This window comes from Gallus gallus, chromosome 1 (assembly GCF_016699485.2).
Source record: "Gallus gallus isolate bGalGal1 chromosome 1, bGalGal1.mat.broiler.GRCg7b, whole genome shotgun sequence".
Taxonomy (NCBI): Eukaryota; Metazoa; Chordata; class Aves; order Galliformes; family Phasianidae; genus Gallus; species Gallus gallus.
The window spans coordinates 80,544,709-80,565,043 of NC_052532.1; the positions used below are offsets into that span (position 1 = coordinate 80,544,709).

At 47.9% G+C, this 20,335-nt stretch overlaps 1 protein-coding gene across 11 annotated transcripts in view; it reads right to left on the reverse strand.

Annotated features, from left to right (window-relative positions):
• Positions 1-516: 516 nt before the first annotated feature.
• Positions 517-20,335, reverse strand: part of VANGL1 (VANGL planar cell polarity protein 1) — a 38,838-nt gene continuing 19,019 nt past the window's right edge. For 7 of the 11 annotated variants that reach the window (XM_015294796.4, XM_040645984.2, XM_025143593.3 and 4 more), the window contains 5 exons: positions 10,186-10,319; positions 7,445-7,483; positions 7,019-7,151; positions 4,784-5,018; positions 517-3,843 (listed from right to left, as the gene is read on the reverse strand). In XM_015294796.4, coding sequence (XP_015150282.2) covers positions 3,583-3,843; positions 4,784-5,018; positions 7,019-7,151; positions 7,445-7,483; positions 10,186-10,319 — 802 coding nt within the window. In that variant the 3' untranslated portion in view covers positions 517-3,582. Of the gene's footprint in view, positions 3,844-4,783; positions 5,019-7,018; positions 7,155-7,444; positions 7,484-10,185; positions 10,320-20,335 lie in introns of all 11 variants that reach the window. The other 4 variants (XM_046943659.1, XM_046943665.1, XM_046943672.1 and 1 more) reach the window with 2 other exon arrangements.

Genomic DNA, 20,335 nt, shown 5'->3' on the forward strand with positions numbered 1-20,335 from the left:
CCTAACTTTCCACTCTTCAGCCATGAAAGAGAGAGTCAGCCTTTGTGGAAACCCAGTCATTTCCATCTGCCTTGAAGCAGCTGAAAGTCTTCGTTGCATCTGGTTTTGGAAGATCTCAGCATGGTTTTGGATTTAGGCTGTAACAAATATGAGTTTTTAAACTGTCTGAGCAGCATACTTGAGAATCACACATGGAAAAGAGGAGTGGGCCAACACAGCACTCTTCTGAATGGTCCAGCGTAAGGTCCTCGCCGAGGGGCACGGGCTCAGCTTCACTACAAACAGGGTTATCTCAAAAAGCACTCATTTCTAAAAATCACTTCTCAATTAGGTAAGAACATACAGGCTTGGGAAACAGGAGGGAGATGTATGCACAAGGAGATGGTGCAGAATAGGAGGCGTTTGGAGGGAAGCAGCCTGTGCTCGGCTGGCAAACTGTACAAGCCTTATTTACGCTCAGCTCTTGGCAGGCCTTCCACGAGTAAGGACTGCAGGATTTGGATCAGAGCTTTGTTCCCTGTGACTCAATTCTTACTCATTAGCTGGCTATAAACAGAATTAAACAAAACCAGTCTGCTCTCACTGCTTAGGATTTTTACAAAGAGCCTGAGTTCCTACAGACTCCACGGATCTATACGTGGATTTCAAAGCACTTTGTGATGCACTGAGTTTAGCCTCACAACACCCCAGTGAGGTAGGTATGATCGTGGTCCCTTGATTTTGCATGGGAAGGGGAAACAAGCCCCCAGAGAGCCGGAGAAATAAGAAATCATTAAAAAAAACCTGGGAATACCCAGGAGTTCACGTTCCCTTACAGTCTGTCCTCAGCCTGGAACAGGTTGCAACTCTGCATTAAGCAGACTGAGAGGTGAAGCTCCCTCCTCAAGATTTTATTAAGCAAAGCATTCACCTCGACACTGGGAAGAGTGTTCAAAGCAGGAGCTGGCCCTGCTGACAGGAGAGAAGGCAGCACAGATTAGGAAGCAGACCCAGAGTGAGCGTGCACTGCTTCCATCTGGCTTTCCACGTGTTCAAGGATTCGATGCAACTGAAGATGAAGACATGAGTTTCCTGAGCAGACACTGTCAGACAGGCCATTCGTCGGGGAGAGGAAATCCTGGGAAAGGAAGGTTTTATGGAGCAGTGCCCAAACCAAGGTGCTCCCATGCGTGGGGCACGCCCAAGCCCCCGGCACAGCAGTTCTCTCTCTGGCTGCACACATCCAAGCCGGTTCAACCATAGGCAGAAGTGCTTTGTAGTGCCCATGCTACTCCCAGTCTCTCCTGCCCCGGCTGGTAATGCACACCATAAAAGCCAAATATTTACATCTTTAGGAGAGCTACGTGTGAGATACTATACGCTCCATCACCTTTTTTGTTTGTTTTGTTTTTAAGGAGGGAATAAATTTGTGTTTTTCCAAACTAAAATACTGCAAAGGCCACAGTCAGTAAAAAAATCCCTGTACAGACACAGACTGCAAGAAAGTCTGACCCAGGAAGAAACTCAGGCATTGAGTTTAGACAAGGAAAACTCCACCTACTTCTCATGCTTTAAGGGGTATAGATAGGCTTGGTCTCATCATGCACATTTTGTTTCCTCACAGCCAATTCTGGCACATCACACAGAGACCACGGGATGGAGGTATTACACATTCAGATGAAAGCTGCCAGCAGCAGGAGGCTGCAGAGACCAGGGGTGATACTTAGCTGGCGGGAATCTCCAGCTGAGACCCTCCTTTACCAGGGAGTTCGGGTGGCTGGTAGCTCCCTTGACCCCAAGAGGACCAACTGGTGCTGCTGGACATGTGGCTCCTTCTCAACTACTGCTGCTGGAGCAGGGAAGCAGCCCAGTGGACTGATGATGGAGCCCAAGGAAGGGCTGGGGAAGGCAAAAGGGCCTGCGGGGAGCTATCATGGGCCCCCACAGAAGATAACACAGTGAAAGGCATTGGCTGTACTTTGCCAACAGGGCACTTTGCAGTAAGAGATCTCCGTGAAAGGCAGGTTGGCTCATTCTAGATACAGATCTTTGCACGGCAAAAGACTGGGCAGGATGAATCCAGCATTTCCACTCGAATCTGCCACCACAGCTCAGGGCCTCTGGGAGGGGCCCTGCCTGAAGACAGGTCACCACCAGGCCTGGAGATGGCTCTGGAGTCACACAATGCTCAGTGCTAGCATCCCAGACAGGCTCATCTTACAAAGAAACCTTTCAAAACCCCACAAAACTCAGACAACACAGAAGTTACGCACTGATGGGCAAAGAAGGCTTTCAAGACAAAACTGCAGTTTTAAGAGCTAAGCATCTCTCCCAAGAACAGAGAAGCAGCAGGCTATCCTGGCACTGAGAACGGAGAGACCCCCGCAGCAGAAAAAGGCCAAGAAAGGTAGGCAGGTTTTCAGCATTCAGACAGTTTGGTATCTCCCAGCTATAGCGGAAGGTGGGGAAGGACACGCTGCAGCGTTTCAAGATCGCAGCAGTTCTTCAAAGCAAGAGGAGGGCAGAAGAGCCAGCCCTTCCCTGGCTCCCCTCCTCAAGGAGGGAAGTGTTTTTGCCCGTCTGTCTTCCAGACACATTGAAGCCCTTGGATATCGAGGGATACATTCCTGCGCGCTTTCTTCTTCCCCTCTGCAGGGCTGCAGACGTAGCAGTGTCTGTGATGCATGTGAGAAGGAGCCAGCTACTTACCCACCCTGTGCAAATGTGCAGCCCCCGCAGGTGTGAGAGGAAGAAGCGGTAAGGCAGACCCCGAGGGCACCGGGGCTGGAGAAACACGTTTGGAAAGCAGACCGGGGAGCTTTGGAGCGCCTGGCAAAGGAGGGGGACAAGCAGGAGGGACGGAATAGTGAGAGGAAAGGGAGCTGTGGCATGCAGAACTGTTTCACTAACGAGCACTGCTAAAAAGAATTTGGAAGAGCAGCAAGATGGGCTGATCCAGGTTGACACAAGCAACTTCACAGAGACAGAAACAGACGGCAGAACCATCCCACTGCGTTCACACGGGTCCAGCACTGATAAGAGGACACACAGAGAGTAGGAAAAAAAATAAACACATCTCCAGTCTTACGATTATGTAGCTGACAGAAGGAAACCTCTCACGCTCTCCCACTCCCACATGAAAAGAAACTGTAAGTTCTCTCTGTACGAGCAGACTTCTGTAGTGGAGAGGTGAGCAGCCTGTTCTCAGAAAGAGATACAGGTAGCAAAAGCAGAGACAGCAAAGTGCACACGCACACGGGGTGTAAGGCAGCATTCCAACAGAAATACAGACGTTGCAATTGTGCAGAGAAAGACAGCGTGAGATTTACAATACGCCTGGAAAGGGGGAAAAAAAAAATCTGTTCTGTCTCCAAGGCTGAGCTAACCAAGCCAAGTCACCCTGTCGCCTCTTAAGATATTCCTTTCTAGATAAGATATCCCAGCTCCCTCCACCCCTTTCCAAATAAAGTGCAGATGGTCAAATATTACTGGTCCATCATCTGCCAGTTTCAGTCAGCATTGGGGAAATAAAACCCAAAAGCACAATAGTGAAAAAAAAAAAAAAAACCAAAACATTTCTAAACAACCCACCCTCAGAATCCCTTAGACTGAAGTCTCGGACTGTAAGCGAAGGACAAATTTATGAGATTTAGGGTCTATGAACTCTTCAGAGAGTTTGATGAAGGGAATTTTCTTCACATTAGCAACAAGGCTGAAGTCCAAGCACTTGAGGACAAAAACAATTCCGTCTTGCAACCCGCTTGTGACTGCTTCCTCGCTAACGAGTGTCCACTGCTTGGAGAACCAGCGATCCCTGTCGTACTGGAGGGTTGGGCCGGGGCTGAGGTAACGCTCCAGGAATGCCTAGCGAGAAAATGAACACATTAGCACCAGGGATATAGCAGCCTCATGACTCTGTCTGCTTCCACGCTCTCTTTCTTTCTCTAGATACAGCTCTGTGAGCACCGGCTTGCAATGCAGGAAGTTATTTCAGCTTCTGGGCTTCAGGAGACATCCGTTCCCCTCTCCTTTGCTATCTTAATGGCAGAAAAACCATCCGCCTGCACCTCTGAGTGAGATCCCATGTGGATCCCAGTGAAAGGGTCCGCCTCTGTTGCTTCACAGCATTTCCACACTCAGCACAGAAAGACCTGGGTAAATTCCCAAGAGTGAATTACTGCATTTCTGTCCTTGGGTTGTGTTCTTCAGCATGGTGGTTGCAGGATACTATTAGGGGGGAAAGCATAGAGTGGGAGGGGGGATACTGAAGGACCATGTGACCCATCTCCCTCATCATTCAGTCCCTCCCTGAGTTTGCAGTTCAGCAGTCAGGGTGTGAAGCAACAAACTGACATCTGACCAGGCAGACCACGAGTTACAAACACTGTCAGACAGGGATTTAGGCTATAATTAGAAGCAGTCCAAAATGCAGTAGTGTGGAAGAGATAAAAAGAAGAAAAATGTCCTTTGCAAGTTGCTATCTCCATCAGTCAGCCAGCTGGGAAAACTGCCCATGACTCAGGGCCACCGCCTTGGACACTTCTTTGATACTCACTCCAGTGCTGAACTGGATATCAGAACAAATGGCTAATTATCTCATGGGTACTTTCAGCTAAAAAGAAGGTGCTTCAGAGGAAACACCACTTCCCTTTAAGACCTGATGCAATCTACAGAGTGCTGATTGCATTACAGGGAGCAGATATAAAAATCTCCACTCGCTTTCTCCAGCAATTCCCTGCCCCGTGCATACATGTGCTGTCCCTTTATCCTTCCTGCCCTACACTAGGGTTAAGGAGCACATTACCTTTGGTGTCATGTTATTGGTGATGCAGAAGGACAAGTGTTGCAGGATGCTCTCCATGCTGTGGTACTGCTGCTGGCGGGTGGTGCGAAGGTACTTCTGCAGAGCTCTTGCCATGGACGGGAAGATTGCCTGGGCTGCTTCTCGAGAGTCCATCATCTCTCCTGGAGCTTTTTGCTGCTCCTCTGTCTGAAGGCGTTTGATATGAGTGAAAGCCTCCTCTACTGCAACCACAAGCCTGTAAAAAGAAAACCAGCACAGCAAGAGTCACAACACAAGAGGTTGGATGGGTCTGTAGTTAAGGCAGAGCCTGGGAGTCAGGATATGCAAGCTCCAGTTCCTATCTCTACCACTGACTCACTGTCTGCCACACAAGTTACATAAAATCCACTCCGCTGACGATCTGTGAGGTAGACAGCAGCTCTCCCTTCCTTGCCCAAGCCATCCAGAAACCGAGGGTCATAAACCAGGATTAAGACTTTAAAAGCCTCAATGTCGTACTTGGTTCTGCCAACACAGCATAAACATCAGTTACATGACTTGAACAAGACACAGCTGCCCTTGTGTTTAAAGCGTATCTTTGAAAATGGCAGTTCCAGCATAGAGCGCAGCAGCTTTATGTCAGGAAGAGGCTGGCTATAAACTAGCATGACCCAGGACATAGAGTGCTGTAAGACTGTGCTCACCAGCTGCGGCCTGCTCTGATTTACACCAAGTGGGAGCAGACCTCGCATTTCTGGATGACTGCCCTGTAACCCTCCACTGAACAATGATGAGGTCCCCATCTACCCTCCTAACGCTGCAGCCAAAGACATCCTCTGCAAACCATTCCTGTGTTGGCACAGGTGAGCAAACACCGAGAACGCAATATAAAAAGGCAAACATGCCAAATGACACTTGCAAGCCCAGCAGAATTTAACAAGTCAGGGACTACGCTGCAGTCATAGGGAAAAAAGCAACAATAATGGAAGAGCCACCCGACAAAGTTATTTTGCCTCTCTAGACAGGATGTGTTTCACACTTCAGTCACCAATTACTGTGACTTTTATGCCATTACCCAATGTATATTAAAGCTAGGAGAAGCAGTAGTACAGAATGCTGCATTTGGGCTGTATACAAAGAACAGCACGAGAAGCCCTGACCCCTGTAAGTTTTGTTTAATTTGACTTGGGGAACAGTGGAAATCAGTTTCTAATCTCTTTGTGTCCTTTTGTTGCAGCTCTGACCTTCCTTCTTTGTAACATCTGGCATGCTCTTCTAGTGACTGATGGTTTTGCTCTGACTAAGCAGCTTCTCTAACCAGCCTCGTCAAGAAAGAGAGATACGCACCCATTAGGATGCTATGCTGCACAGAAAATTTAAAGTCCTATTACCCCACGGCTGGAAGAGAGCCTGACCAACAGCAGCTATAGAGCATAGGTCAGACCAAATCAGGCTAGGGGGACACTGTGCCAACATTTTCCCAATGAAATATCAACTGCCAAAATAAAACACAATACAAGCCAGCTCCATCCAGTTATGGCACATTCCTTCCAAACACAGGGGTGCCTGTCTGTATGCAGCTCCCCTCAAAACGTTAGGTGTGTTAACTACAAACAGTAATTAGGCTCTCAAGAAAATAGAGCCACAAACTCTCTGGGGGTCACCTCACCAAAACATTAACTCCACAGCCTAAGTGCGACTGGCAGAAAACACCTATTCGTTTCCAAAATAAAACAGAGGCAGTCCTGGTCATGCCTTTCCCCCCCAGTTCATTTGTAAAAGACAGGCAAACCGCCCCTTTTAGTTGCCTGTAAAAACATACTCTTTCCTCTCCCATGAAGAGGCAATACCAACTGTTCCACCAGCTCTGCCCTTGGATTACTTGAGCAGAGATGACAAGCCTGAGCACGGGGGAAATAATGGGATTTCCTACAACAAGTAACTATGGATTTGTCAAGCACTGGACCGTTCCCTAATCCGTGACATCACATTAGCTTATCTGGCACAATATACACAAGCTCTGCTTATGTATTTTCTTCAGATAACTCTAGTTTCAAGCTGTCACTGTCCCTTGTGCATCTGGGTTTCATATGTTCGCGTACCGCGACAGATTTACAGCTGCCCCCCAGCCCTTAATCAAAACTCCCTCTCTCTCTCAACAGGCTCAGCAAGTCTATCACGACTGAGCTTCTAAAGAGTGGTTCAGCATCAGCTGAGCAGCACCGAGGATCGACCCCGGGGAAAGGTCACCTTTACCTTGCACGGCGCTTTTTAACTCGGCGCTCGTGGTCGGCCTCTTCGTAGTAGAGCTCGTTGTGGCTGGAGTCCCTGCGCCGGGCTGCGGCTGCGATCATGGCACGGGACTGCCCCGAGGCGTTGTTCCCTGGGCCTTCCACAAGAGGAGACAAGAAGGCGGGCATTACTGTCACAGAAAGGAGCTGGGAAAGAGCAGTACCCCAAAGCACCTGCCGCAGGCGTGCCACAACTCTGCCCCTACCCCGTCTACTCAGCTGGGGCTATAAACGCTTCCCCAGTCCTCATGAGCTCTGTAGAAACCCAGCTGGACAGCACATGCTTGGAGAGGAGCTTTCTTCCTAGCTCCAAGGATGACGGTGAAAAGAGAAGTTAGTTGGGATCTCGCACAAAGGCAGGTAAGATGCGCATGCCAAGGATGCAACTTACCATCCATGATATGGGCTTTCAGTTTGACAGCAAGGACAGCTGGAATGCCCCACGTTTCAGCAACAAAACAGTGTAAGAACAGAAGAAGCATGGAGTTGGAAAGAGGAGAAAGACAAACACAAGAACATCAAGAGACACAGATACGAATGAATGAAAACCAAAGTCCAAGCAGTCACACATGGAAAAGAAAAGCAGGATGCAGAGATAGCAGAACCACCCTCAGACAAAGCACCAAGGTTTGCAGAAGGGTGGATTGCTTTCTGAGCAACAGGTGTGCAACAGGTTAGGCTGGGGTCTATGCATGCAGCAGCTCCAGAGCAGCATCTGCTATTAGAGCTTCTATTGCTTCTTCTATTGCTTCTACTCCCTGAGCAGGGAATCCACGATCTGCTCCTTAACACCCCAGCAAATGAAAGAGGATCACTTAATTAGTGACCGTACAGTGCAGGAAAGGCCTAAGAAGTTCCCAGCTCTGGCTGTTTGGGCAGAGATGCGGTAGAAAGGGAGAAAACGTTACCCTTGATGAGTTTACCAACTCTTCTACCCAATAGAGGATAAGAAAGGGAAGCCTAAGAGAGCCTCCAAACCACAGAGAGCCGTGTTCCCAACTGCTCTTACCTGGCAGTGACTAAGGCCCATCAATTGCACAGACATGCTTAAATTATTCTGCTTATGCAAAGGCAGCTTTTATTTATTTTTCCTAAAAATCACAAACCGATTTCCAAGACAGAAGCCTGCAGCTCAACAGTAGGAAGCCCCATCATTCAAACAGATGGCTCCTAAGGAGTCTGAACACTTCAGACTTTGTTTCACAGACTTGAAATGGAGAATGCTACTCGAGGGAGACACTGGCTCCCAAATTTTGTTAGAATTATTACAAGCCTCTTTGACTATGCCTGGTGATGGAAATCCAGGTTTTGAAGGTGAGCCTCCCCACTCTGTATAAGATTACAGCAAGATGTTTTTCCTTCCTGGCTGCTACAACATCAAATACAAAAGCTGCCAATAAATTAAGCTGCTTAATAGCGTTACTGTTTTTTCACACAGAGGGTGTAAAAGACTGTCAAGATGCCAAGGCAAGCTGCAGCCAGAACTACACTCCTCTTTGTAAAGAGGACGGGAATACTTCTGAAGAATATGCCTCTAAGCCTGAGATTTCCACATCTGCAAAGGCAGAAGTGTTGCACAAGGAACAGCCCAGGGATCCTGTGCTGCCCCAGAATGGAAAGTGCAAGTTTTGAGGCCCTACCAGGCTCATCGGCTTGCCGTTAAGAAAGCCTGGCCAGCCATATCTGGAGCTCATTTCTGGTTCCTCATATTTCAACTAGTTTAGGAGCTGTTAACTCACGAAACTTCTAATGCAACTGGACTGACAATTTTTCCTCCAAGCTTGGGACACCCCAGTAACTGTTACAGGATCAGGCACCCTGCTACTTCTTAAAGAGATGCTGCACCAGAAGTAAGCCGGTCATGGGAACAGCACGTCCCCATTGCAGCATGGTTTGAACAGTGCACAGACACCATGGGATCTGGCAGCTCTCACTTTCCATACACAGGGCCTCACTGAGAATGAGCAATTGGCTACAATTGATTTTATGGACTCTGAAATGCTACATAAGGTTTGGGGAAAAACTGCAAATAAGGTTTTGAAACTTCTAGAACTACCAAAAATAAACAAACAAACAAACAAATAAAAGACACTGTAGCCTTGTTAAGGCAAAGGAAAAACCCAAGACACATGGCTGCATTGACCGATGTTCATATTTCAGTGTCTACAGCAGACACAAAGCCACATTGCCCAGCTAAGTCCTATTAGTTCCTTCCTGCTTTCAAAGCCTTTCAATACAAACCTATTTATATGTAGGACTTACCACATCTTGTCATGGGGTTTCAGCTGTGCTTCACTGAAGAAGCTGCCCCATGCAACTTCCATCAAAGCTCTTCCATCAAAGGAACGCACACTTTTATGGAGGCTCAGATGGTTGGGCACACCCTGCTTATCAAGCCTAGCTTTTACTGACAGAGCTTCAGAGTGCCAAATGATTAAGTCCAGTTTTCACTGCTTCGAGTGCCCACATGGATCCAGTCAGCCATCCTCCCACACATATCCTCAAAGCCCAAGAGCCTGAAACAGGTTTGCAGAACAGTAAAGCTCCATGGGGATAGTTATCTGCCTTGGCATTTTCCCCACAAACTGCTGAGCATCACGATGACTTGGAAGTACAGTCAATTTACTGCTAAGGCTGCAAGCCTGACGAACATTTCTTTCCCTGTCAACCGATGCTTACACAGTTGCTCCTCCTCGCATTGGTATGAACCTCCTCAATTTTCCTGAAGGCTGCCCACAGCATCTGTGCAGTGAACGACTGGGGAACAGATCTAGGTTAAAAGTTGCGTTTATTGTACTAACACAACCAAGGAGATGACCTAAGGGTGACAAGAAGCAGAGGCTGCCCGAAACACGCAGCGGTGCCAAGAAACTCTGTCAAGCCACGTAATCATTAAGCCTGACCCAAAACTTGGCTGTTTTCACCTGGCAAAGACAAAAGCCTTTCTGTGGGCTAAACACATCTGTAAAGTCATCTGGAACCAGCAACCCCAGCACCGTTAGGAAAACTTCCAGCAAGAGACAAGGATTTGGCAAAGCAAAAAGGTGAGAATGTGTGCACAACAAAGCATAAGGGCAGCCCATCCCATCCCTATCCCACCCATTCTCAGAGACTACATTTCACCTCACCTACCATCAACATTGTAGACTTTCAGGCCAGCCATGTGTTTGGCAGCACGGGATTTGGAGGCTGTTAACAGTGCTGGGTTGTAGACGGGGAAATCTCTGTAGTAATTTTCCAGAACCACCAGTGCAGCTCGCTGGATGCTAGAGGAAAAAGAACAAGAGAAGATAAACTCGCAGAATGCAATAAGGTCTTTTATTTCCTTTTAAAATAAAAGTTTTATGGAAGAAGAAATAGCCATGTTATTTAGAACAAGGCTGTCACACCCATGAAATTGTGCAACGCACAGAATATTAAATACTGAGGCTCTCCCTGGGACCTGAAATCTTGTCTGGGATGCTAGAAATGTCTCTGTCCGCGCCTCAACAGGAGGACGATAGGAAAGCCCTGAGCAAGGGCAGAGCAGTGATGTGCCAGGCTACCTGCAGCATGGCAAAACACAGACAGTGCTCAGCCCCCTGGCATGCCCAGGCTGGGGATCAGCGCGTCCTGCTGGCTTTGTGTGGCCAGCCTGCACAGAGGGACCAGCTCAGTGCAGATGCTTTTCCATTTGAGTCATTTCCAGCCGCACCTTGCAGCTCCTCAGATCTCCTCCATCCAAGCTCTGACAAGAGCCCAATCTTTCCAGCTTTCGCAGCATGATAAGATCGTTGCCTTAGGAGCACAGCTGCCTGAGAATGGATTATCCCAGTAGTGCCTGCTAAATCCCAAGCAAAGGATAGAATCGAGGCAGCATCGCGCTTCATTTCATTTGGAACCCACAGAAATTATAAGGGAACTGCCAACCTATTTGTTGGCAGTTATTTGTAAAGTTCACACTTAGCAACAAAGCCTGACATAAGAAAAGCAACCAAGTACTCTCACGTGTTACAACACAGGGAAAAAAAAAAAGAGAGAGAGAAGAACAGTAATGTGGGAAAATAGACTTGAACAAATTAAGACCTACATTCAATTCTCATCACTGCCACTGATTCAACGTGTGCTCCCAGAGGAGCAATTTAATTTTCCCATGCCTTGTGCTAATACTAACTTCTACATCACTCCCCAGTGATTCAAACTCACACGCACTACCTCTGCCACTCTCACAATCTCGTTGCCCATCTCCCACCCAGCAGCGAATGAAGTCGAGATGCAGTCCATCTACAAGATGCTGGGGAAGACAAACAAATCCAGACTTGCTCAGTGTGTACCTTCCTCCTTCACTGCTATGGCACAGCATCGTCTGTTTTGTCACATCAGGTATGCTAAAAGCAATTTCATTTAAGCACTCGGCTACAGATATGCACGAAGGCCACTGTTTAATCAGGGAAATAATATTCCTTTAACAAAGACCTACAGATGGACAGCCCCCGCCCACAGCCGGTTTATTACTCCCTGCCAAACTCCCAATTCCTACTGTGGATTTGTTGCAGCTCCAAAACAAAATTTCACAAAAGAAATCATGTGGCAGCAGCATAAATTTCCCCTTCTGCCTGCACTCAAACACGACTGAGTTTTTCCATGCCTGCTTCCCAGGAAGAAAGGTGAAACTCGATGAGTTTTGTCTCAAGATGCAACGTTTGGAAGCAAGAAGATAAAAACAGGAACAGTTATACCCTGCCAGTGCAGAGCACTGGTTTCAGACAGCACTGGGACATGAGTGAAAGCAGTGGAAATGTTTGGGAAGTGCTCCACTGGCCAGCTGGCTCTGCTGGGGCACAGGAGAGCATGATGCACTTTAATGCATACGCATTTTCCCTGGGCCCCACGGTGGCTGTTATCACAATGTCACCAGTTGTTCCTACCCCTCAGTGACTTACCTGCCCCTCTGATTCACTGGCACACACGTGCCCAAAGTCCCAACAGGATCAAGCTGTTACATTGCAAAACTCAGCCGTCGCTGCCCTGAATATTAAAGCCCCATTATTTTCTACTGATGCAGTTTCCTAAATTTCTATTTAGGAAATCTGTGCCTACCATGCAATCCCTCACAGGCCCACCAGGTGAGGGGGGCAGATGGATTGGGACTCTTCAAACTCTCTTTTAAAGAAAAGAAGAATTAAAGAGAAGGTGCTGCGGCCGAGAAAATTAGAAGGGTGACCACAATTAGCCAGGGCGAGGGGAAGGCTGAATCAGAGCCTTCTGGGCAGCGTTGCTCAACCTTTTCACCCACATCAAGGGGAAACCTCACCCTGCTGCAGGTGGGAGCTGCAGAGCAGCAAGCAACCCTACAAGCGATGCGGCCACCTCTGGCACAGCAGAGGGACGCAGCACACTTGTTGACCCACAGCAGCCCCCAGAAGCGAGCTAAGAAAGCCTTGGGCCTCCAGCAAAATGCAGTTCTTTTGAGATTTTCCACAGCAGGCCAGACACTCTGCTGCCATAGCGAACAAGGTGCTTCGGTGGCAGCCTCCTCCCCACCCACACAGCGGCTCCGCCAGGAATGGGAACTGGCAGCTGGCCCACAGCCCGCACTCGGAGGCCTTTCCCTGCAGAAGTGTCTCAGGAGGAGCTCAGCACCACATCCACCCACTGCATCCATTCGCTCTGCACTTCAGCAGATGAAGGCCTCTCGTATGCATGATTTCAGAAGAATGGGGAGAGGTTGGAGGAAAAGGAACAGAAAGTTTCAATACCAGACTGTCCACTTAGGGACGGCCAAAGCGAGGACCTTCCTTATGTCCTGCAAAGAGCATCTGGCAGCCAAATGTAATTCAAGCATAACAACAAAATACCAGAGCCCAGAAAAGCAGATCAGGATGTGCAAAGCATTTTCAGGCAACGGTTCAGACTCGAAAACCTGTGACATAGAAAGGACCTCTTGCACAGGACCACAGCCTTGTAAAGGCAGTATCAGAAAAAATCCTACTTTTGTTGCTTTGTACTTCGTGCAGTTTGAGGGGGGGGGGGTTGAAATCATTTGTTTTTATCATCTTTATTCTCCTCCTCCTGAAGAAGGCCGTGTCACAGCACGCTGCCAGCAGGGAAAGCAAACAAGCAGATCCGGCAGCAGTGCTGCGTACCTCAGCGGCATTTGGCAGCAGAGAGAGGCCGAGTCCTTAACAAACAGCAATGAATTAACTTCTGTGGGATCTCCAAGGAAGTGGAGGAGGGGACTATGTGACACAAAAGCACAGCAACCGCCAGCTTTTCCCTGTCAAAAGGTAAGTCATGAGCAACCTGCTCGAGTACTTGTTGCTACACGGGATTTTGGTAGCTGAGGTCTCAACACTCAGCTCACTCAGAGGCCATTTCGGCTTTGTATTTGCCTTCCCTGACATAGCTACACCAACGCTGAAACTGCCTTTAGAGGATATACAGGCAAACGAGCCAGTGCTATACTGAGAGCACAAGGAAGCCCCCTCACTTCATCAGAATACCAGCTTAGAAGCTACTGCTTCCTGGAAAAATAGTGCTGAGTCTTCTGTAGTGGTGGGAAGGTGGACAGTAAGAAGGGGAGTGGTGAAAAAAGAGATTGAAGTCACACCTCTATGCTCAAAGTTGCCATCAGACACAAAAAGACTGCAGCGGTGTCACTGATAGGGTTTTAGAAGCTTCGAGCTTTGCTTGCTGAGCTAGGAGGGCAGCTTGCCAGGGCTCTTACCCACTGAAAGCACAGGGGTTCCTCACAGTGTTGCAGCAGATACAGACCTAAACACACACCTAGAAAGAACTAAGACGTTTGCTACCAGAGCACAAACTTCCTTACCCTGCCATGGAGGCAAAACCCATAGCATCAGAGATTAGGGCGAGCCAAGCATCCAAAATCCACAGGGAGAGTCAGAGATTGGTGCTGTACTAATTGAGGGCCGAGCGAGCCCAGGGTTATTTCACTAAATGGCTCCCAACACACACTCATTTCCTCCAAACGTTTTTTAAGTGCTGCAAAACAGACGCAGAGCATCAAAACAAGTCAAAGTCTCTGGGCATGCTAAATACATGCCACAGCCAGTTGGGAAGCTCTGGCACCTCAACAAGAAGCTGAGCAAGAACTGCAGAGAGCAACCCTCCATGCACAGCCAGCTTTGTCTTAAAGGCTGCCTCCAGCCCACAGCTGCATCAGGTCTATCCACAGCAAGTTGCTGAGGTCTCCTTACTCCCTCTGAGATGAGATGCCAAGCAGAGATGCCAAGACAAGGAACTCCTTCAGCGGCTGCACCAAGCAAGCAAAGCAGAAAAATACCTTTTGATCACCATAACTACAGTGGCATTTCAGCCTGGTATAGCTGGGAGAACGAGACCGCAGCCCCTAGGAACAGGAAAACCACATTCTCTTGTCAGGCAACCACAACTGAAGTCTCCACCAGGCTCAGGCAGGAGGCAGGCAGGCATAGCTCTCACTCCCTCAAGGAGCAGGCATCGAGCTACCAGGACACTGTTTTAGATGTGAGCAAACAGCCAGTTTGTATAGAGCACATGCAAGCATAAACACAACACAGAGGGCTTGCCCCACAGCTTTCCATCGGGATGAGAGCAGGACAGCAGGTTGTTGTTTTCCTTGGTGGGGTTTCTGGGGGGTTGTTTTTTCTTACTCCTCTTCATTAGCAGCCCAGCCAAACTGTCCAGCACAAAGGAAAAAGGGAAGGACCACTGGCAGCCTGCTACAAATCCTGCCCTTACGTTGTAATCTTTTCATTTGGAAGAGAAGCTGTGAGTATGGAAATGGGAATTTTTTAAAACATAGGGTTTTATACAAGGGTACGATCAAACTTTTTAGAAAAAGAGTCTGCTCCTTTAAATGATATGACCCAAACAAGCTCCTTATTTAATACCTCCCTAAAGAGCCCTATAAAAGTATTCCCAGGCCAGTGCTCAGAAGATGCTGCTACAGAAGTATGGAGTGCTAAGTTTGAGCAAGCAGCTATAAAAACCCAGTAAACCCACAGGCATGCTCTCACTGCAGTGTTCTCAGAGGCTTTCTAGCCTGGTATTTCAGCAAGTTAACTGGTCTTTAGAACACAAGCATTTTTCCCCAGTCACCTTTACTGGCAAGCTTCAAAAGGTCCAGTACTATGATTTACTGGGAAAAGAAGACACTGTTCTGGGGGGGACAGCACTAGCACTACACCTCTTCCTTTCCTTGGTAACACAGCAAGCACGTCCAAGGACACAGTGATGAGGAAAACACAATCACGTGGATACCCGTTAGCCCTGTCTTGACAATCAGTGAACCTAAAAGATAAGCTGCAAAAACCTAACACGGGTTTTAGAAACAAAGGAGGGCCTGAAGCACAAGAGCAGCTTCCAATGGGATGCAGCAAACACTTTTTCCATGAGAAAGGAAAGGTTGCAGCCCTTGCTGAGTCCAAAGTCATGCTGGGGTTCGCTGCCTGCAATTTTAGGATGCCTGATGGCATGGGGTCAGCTCAGGTAACCAGGAGGTCTGTCCCTCCAGGCCCCTCACAGAAGAGCAAAGGGCAGTTTGTCAGTATGTGGCAAAGGTACATTGCAGTGCTTACCTCAGCCCGGCCATGAGCACGTGCCAGGAGGGGCTGCAGGGCCACACGTGAAAGGGCACCTTGTGAAGGGCTGAGCTCTTCCCACAGCAGCCAGCCGCCAGGAGTGCGGACTGCAAGGCAAACCACTCTCATCCTCCTTGCTGAGGTCTCTGCAGGGGGAACAGTGTGCCCGGGGGGCTTCAAGCACTCCCTCAACATGCAGAACCACGTGGTATAGCCCATAGACAACAGCAGTGTTCAGGCTGCTCTTTTTAGACACCAACAGCCTCACGAAATACCCTAACAGCTCTCAAGCTGGATTTTTCCATCCCCTTTGACCACATGTAGGGCATTCAGACAGATGAAGGCGCTACCTTTGCATCTCAAACCCAATCCCATGCCCTCAGAGGCCAACAGTGGCTGAACTGGATCCTGACAGCAGCAGCACAGGGATCACAGCCCCAGCCGAGAATTGGCTTTTCTGAGCATGCTGCCAACACAGCGAGCAGCTGGTTTCCATGCCACAGTTTTGCAGAGTGGTGGGGTGTCCTCAAGGGAGCTAGTGAGAATACAGACTTGCTTATTTAGGGAAAGAAGAGAAACAGCTACTGGCTGCTCGCATCGACGCAAAACCAACTCTGTGAAAGGCTTCCTTTATCTATTGAGCAAACTGGAAGGTTGGGAAGGAGGGCAGAGAGAAAGGAGCACGGGGGGACAACTTCAGTGAAAAGATGACTAGAGGAAGCTGCTGCCGAGCTGTCCCTGTGAGCAAATCTGCATGGCACCACTGATATGGGTTAGGATGCCCAACAGCGGTACAGAAAGGCCACTGGCTTCCCCAGCTGCAGCGCAAGTAGCTCCCCTTGTCCATACCCAACTCTACAAAGGCTGGTGACCAATCTACTGACACGGCTGAAGTTGATCTTACAGTTTAAACGTAGAGAACACGATCCCAACACCTCTCCTCTGCCCCATCTCACAGCTTCTGCCAACTCAAGTCTTTGCACACCTTCGGCACTAGGATAATTAAGAGCACTGAAGAAGTTGAGCTAGACTAAATGACCCATCCACAAACTACAGAGCTATATAGGTAGCACAGAGGTATAAATACCAGCTCAGCCATTCACCTTGCTGTGCAACTAGACAAGCTTTCCTTGGGGAGGCAAAGGGAGAATCAGACACTTGACAGGACAATTTCTTGCAGCAGCCTAAGTTTAAGCAGTGATATGAAACTATGATCAAGCATTTCATAGAATCATCAAAGTTGGAAAAGACCCTTCAGAACATGTAGTCTAACCATCAACCCATCCCCACCATGCCCACTAAGCCATGTCCCTCAAAGCCACATCTACATGCTTCTTGAACACCTCCAGGCACAGTGACTGCACCACCTCCCTGGGCAGCTGTGCCACTGCCTCACCACTCCTTCTGAGAAGACATTTCTCCTAATATCCAACCTGAGCCTACCCTGGCACAACTTAAGGTGTCTCTCATCCTTACATTTATTCAACTGAAGGCTGAAATGTGTTCTTTGATACTCATAAGTAATCCAGCACGGAACTGTCAGTACCAAACTCCATTTGCTTCTCCACTGTGCTCTTACCTCACAAAATATAAGCAAGAGTTTATTAAAAGACAAACAAACAAACAAACAAAAAAGATCCACCACATGCAGAACTCCCCCAAATTCTTAAACCAGCATTTCATTCAAACGTAATTTTAGCACAAAACATAACTATAGTTAAAAAAAAAGTAATTATCTCTTCTTTCCTCTTCACACCCATCAGGCTGTATTAGATAACAGCATCAGCTGTTGAGTTCACAGTTCGTCTTTGAAAAACATAGATAAAATGTTTGAGGGAAGCTTGACCTCTTTTAGAAGTGTGTATGCACCTGAAGTTGCACGTAGGATTGTAGAGTTTTGAACAAGTCCAAAGGCACAGTGGGATGTGATCCTGGCCCCTAGCTGTGCATTTAAAAAAAAAATCAGCTCAAGTGAAGCATCTCAATAGAGAAGCTGGGAACAATACCAAGAACCCCCTCTGCCTCAAGACTGAAACAGTCACCGCGTGCAGACACAGAGTGCCCACTCCTAAAGCACCCAGAAACGTTGCAGCAGCTGCACACAGTGCCCTGGATTTCTGCTTCCAGTCCCTGGTACCCATGTATCTGCAGCAGTGATGTGTCCTCTCCCCATCACGCATGCATGCTATGCCTCTGATTAGCCTGAGCCTCTACAAAGATAATTAAGAACACAGGAACCATCACATACAGTAAGAAGTTTGTAAGAGACACATTTTCAGAAGATAATTTAAAGCTCAAGCATGCAACGTCAAAGGCCAGAGCTTACAGACATCTTGCATACACAATACATATACAATGAAAGCTAAGAAATGCAATTTTAATTCCAAGGAAACAATAGAAAAAAGCATTCAAAGCTTCTATTGGCAGCAAAACCAGTGCAGCAATGGGACTTTAAGGTTAGATGAAGTGGCCCGCCTGGACGCTAGCAAAGCCCTGCACATCAAGGAGCATCTGATCCAATCCACAGCTCTGCCTAAGCAAAGCTTCTCATTTTAAAGCCAGCAGCACCCAGAGATTCTGCAAATGCTGTGAGAACATGATCCACGTTTCCAGGCTGAGCATCTCCAACCCAGACCCAAAAAGGATGCACACTAACCTTTGACTTTTAGGGGACACACACCAGCCAGCAGCCTTCACGTTGCAGGTTAAGTCTTTCCTTCCATGACAGGATCCTGTCTGCCAGAAGGGTTCTCCCAAAAACTGCAGCCATAGACTCAACTGGATCTAAACCATGCATGCAAAATTTAAGCTTAGAGGTACACTTATATGGGTGACTGCTGGAGGGGGAATGAAGTTATAAGTGAAAATACTGCCCTCAGATTTGTGGCCAAAAAGTCTTCAACTACCACCCAACTCCTTATTAACTCTTCCCTATTCCTTCAGGGTAGGTAGTTTCCAGTTTTCTTAAACATTAATTGGTTTCTGCTGTACGAGAACTGTAAATTCATAATTTCTTGCACTTTAAACAGAAACGATGCCTCCTCCTTTCCCCCAAAGGGCATACTCCTTTGCAGAATATTTGTATTTCTCCATTCACCACAAAAACTGGCTGTTAAAGGTTGAGGGGGTGGATTCTTATTTTTTTTTCTCCTAGCATCTGAAGATAAAAGCATCTTCACGGCCACAAAATTTGTTCAGCAGCTTAGGGAGACCATCTGTCTCCGTGGGTGGTACACACCGGCGACTTGGAAGGCAGAGACGGTGGGGGGAAAGAAATTACATGGCAAATGCCTTAAGTACAGGGCAGGCTGGAGAGCCTGCTGTTGTACTGCTGGACGCTGGTGGTTTTGAAAGACAAACCAACAAGAAAAAAAAATCCCCACAGATGGAACCAGTGGCATTTCCTCCTCGCCACCCCTTTCAGAAGGACAAACCCAGCAACTTGCCGTTACAGCAAGTCAGGCTGTACTACTGTACTGGCCAGGGGAATTAATAATTGACTGCGAGCCCTCTGCTTACAAGTATGCTTGTAAACTTTTAAAGTATTAACTATTCCAAAAATGTGAGAGCGCTCCAGGGTGTAGCAATCACCCCGAGCTACCAGCTACTGCTTCTTGGTGCATGCACAGCAGCACAGCACAATCCTTACCTGGGCTGTGGTCTACCGTGCCCAACTCCAAGCTCCTCTTGCAGAAAGAGGCAGCACAGCTTGTGTGCATGCGTAGTGTAAATGCAGCTTGGTTTGTTCTGAAAAGCACAGCCCAGGAGTTTGTGAGGGTTCGTGTTTATGTTGTTATTTTATTGGCACACCTGGGGCTTGTGAAATACAACTCTGTATTACTGCAGCGCCACACATAAGGCTCCCCACGTGCACAGTGGAGGGATGCACAAAAAAGCAAGCAAGGCAGCCAAGATCAAACAAGAAGAGAGGGATAGCAAGATGACTGTGGCACCTTCAGTCTCTTGAGCTGTCACCTTTATCAAGGTGAAGAACAGCTCTGTGTATAAAGCCATATATAAAGCCTTCTGAAAAGTGTACACAGAGACAAGAGGCTAGGAAAGCATGCTCCTTTCAAGAAAAACAGAGGCCTATCAGACTTCACCACATCAGAAGTTCCCAGATGAGCGGTGCACGCAGTCAGAGATACTGACAGTCCATCCCAGATTTCCAACCCCACATCTAATGAGAAGCATCTGGCACTACTGGAGCCTGCTGTTCACTACTGTCACAAATAAACATCCTCTTAATGAGCTGTTACTCTGACCCAAGTAAGAAGTCCTCGCCAATCTCTGCTGACAACATACCCCGCGCACCATCAGACAGGCCCTCATAAAACAGAGGCACCACTGCTATAACTCATCCCCAGCATCAAAGCAGACTTTCCTCTGCTATGCAGGGAACAGCAGGCAGTATTACAGAGGCTGAGGGAAAATTTGCTTCTGCAGTTCCACCAGTACCCTCACAGCAACAGCTAAGAGGCAAATCGCTCTTGGTGGCACCATTCTCCTGGAGGCAAGTTCTTCAAGCTGAAGATTCAGTCCAGCCTTGGAGAAAACAGGCTGGGCTAAAACCCACAAAAAAGTGGTCGTAAGCACCCAGTTATGTGAAATGCTGCTAGGGACACTGGCTTGGTGGTCATGTCTGACACCTCTCTTTGTCAGTGCTAAAGAAGCTGCGCTGGAGCATAGCTAGGTTTCTTCAGTAACTTCACACTTGA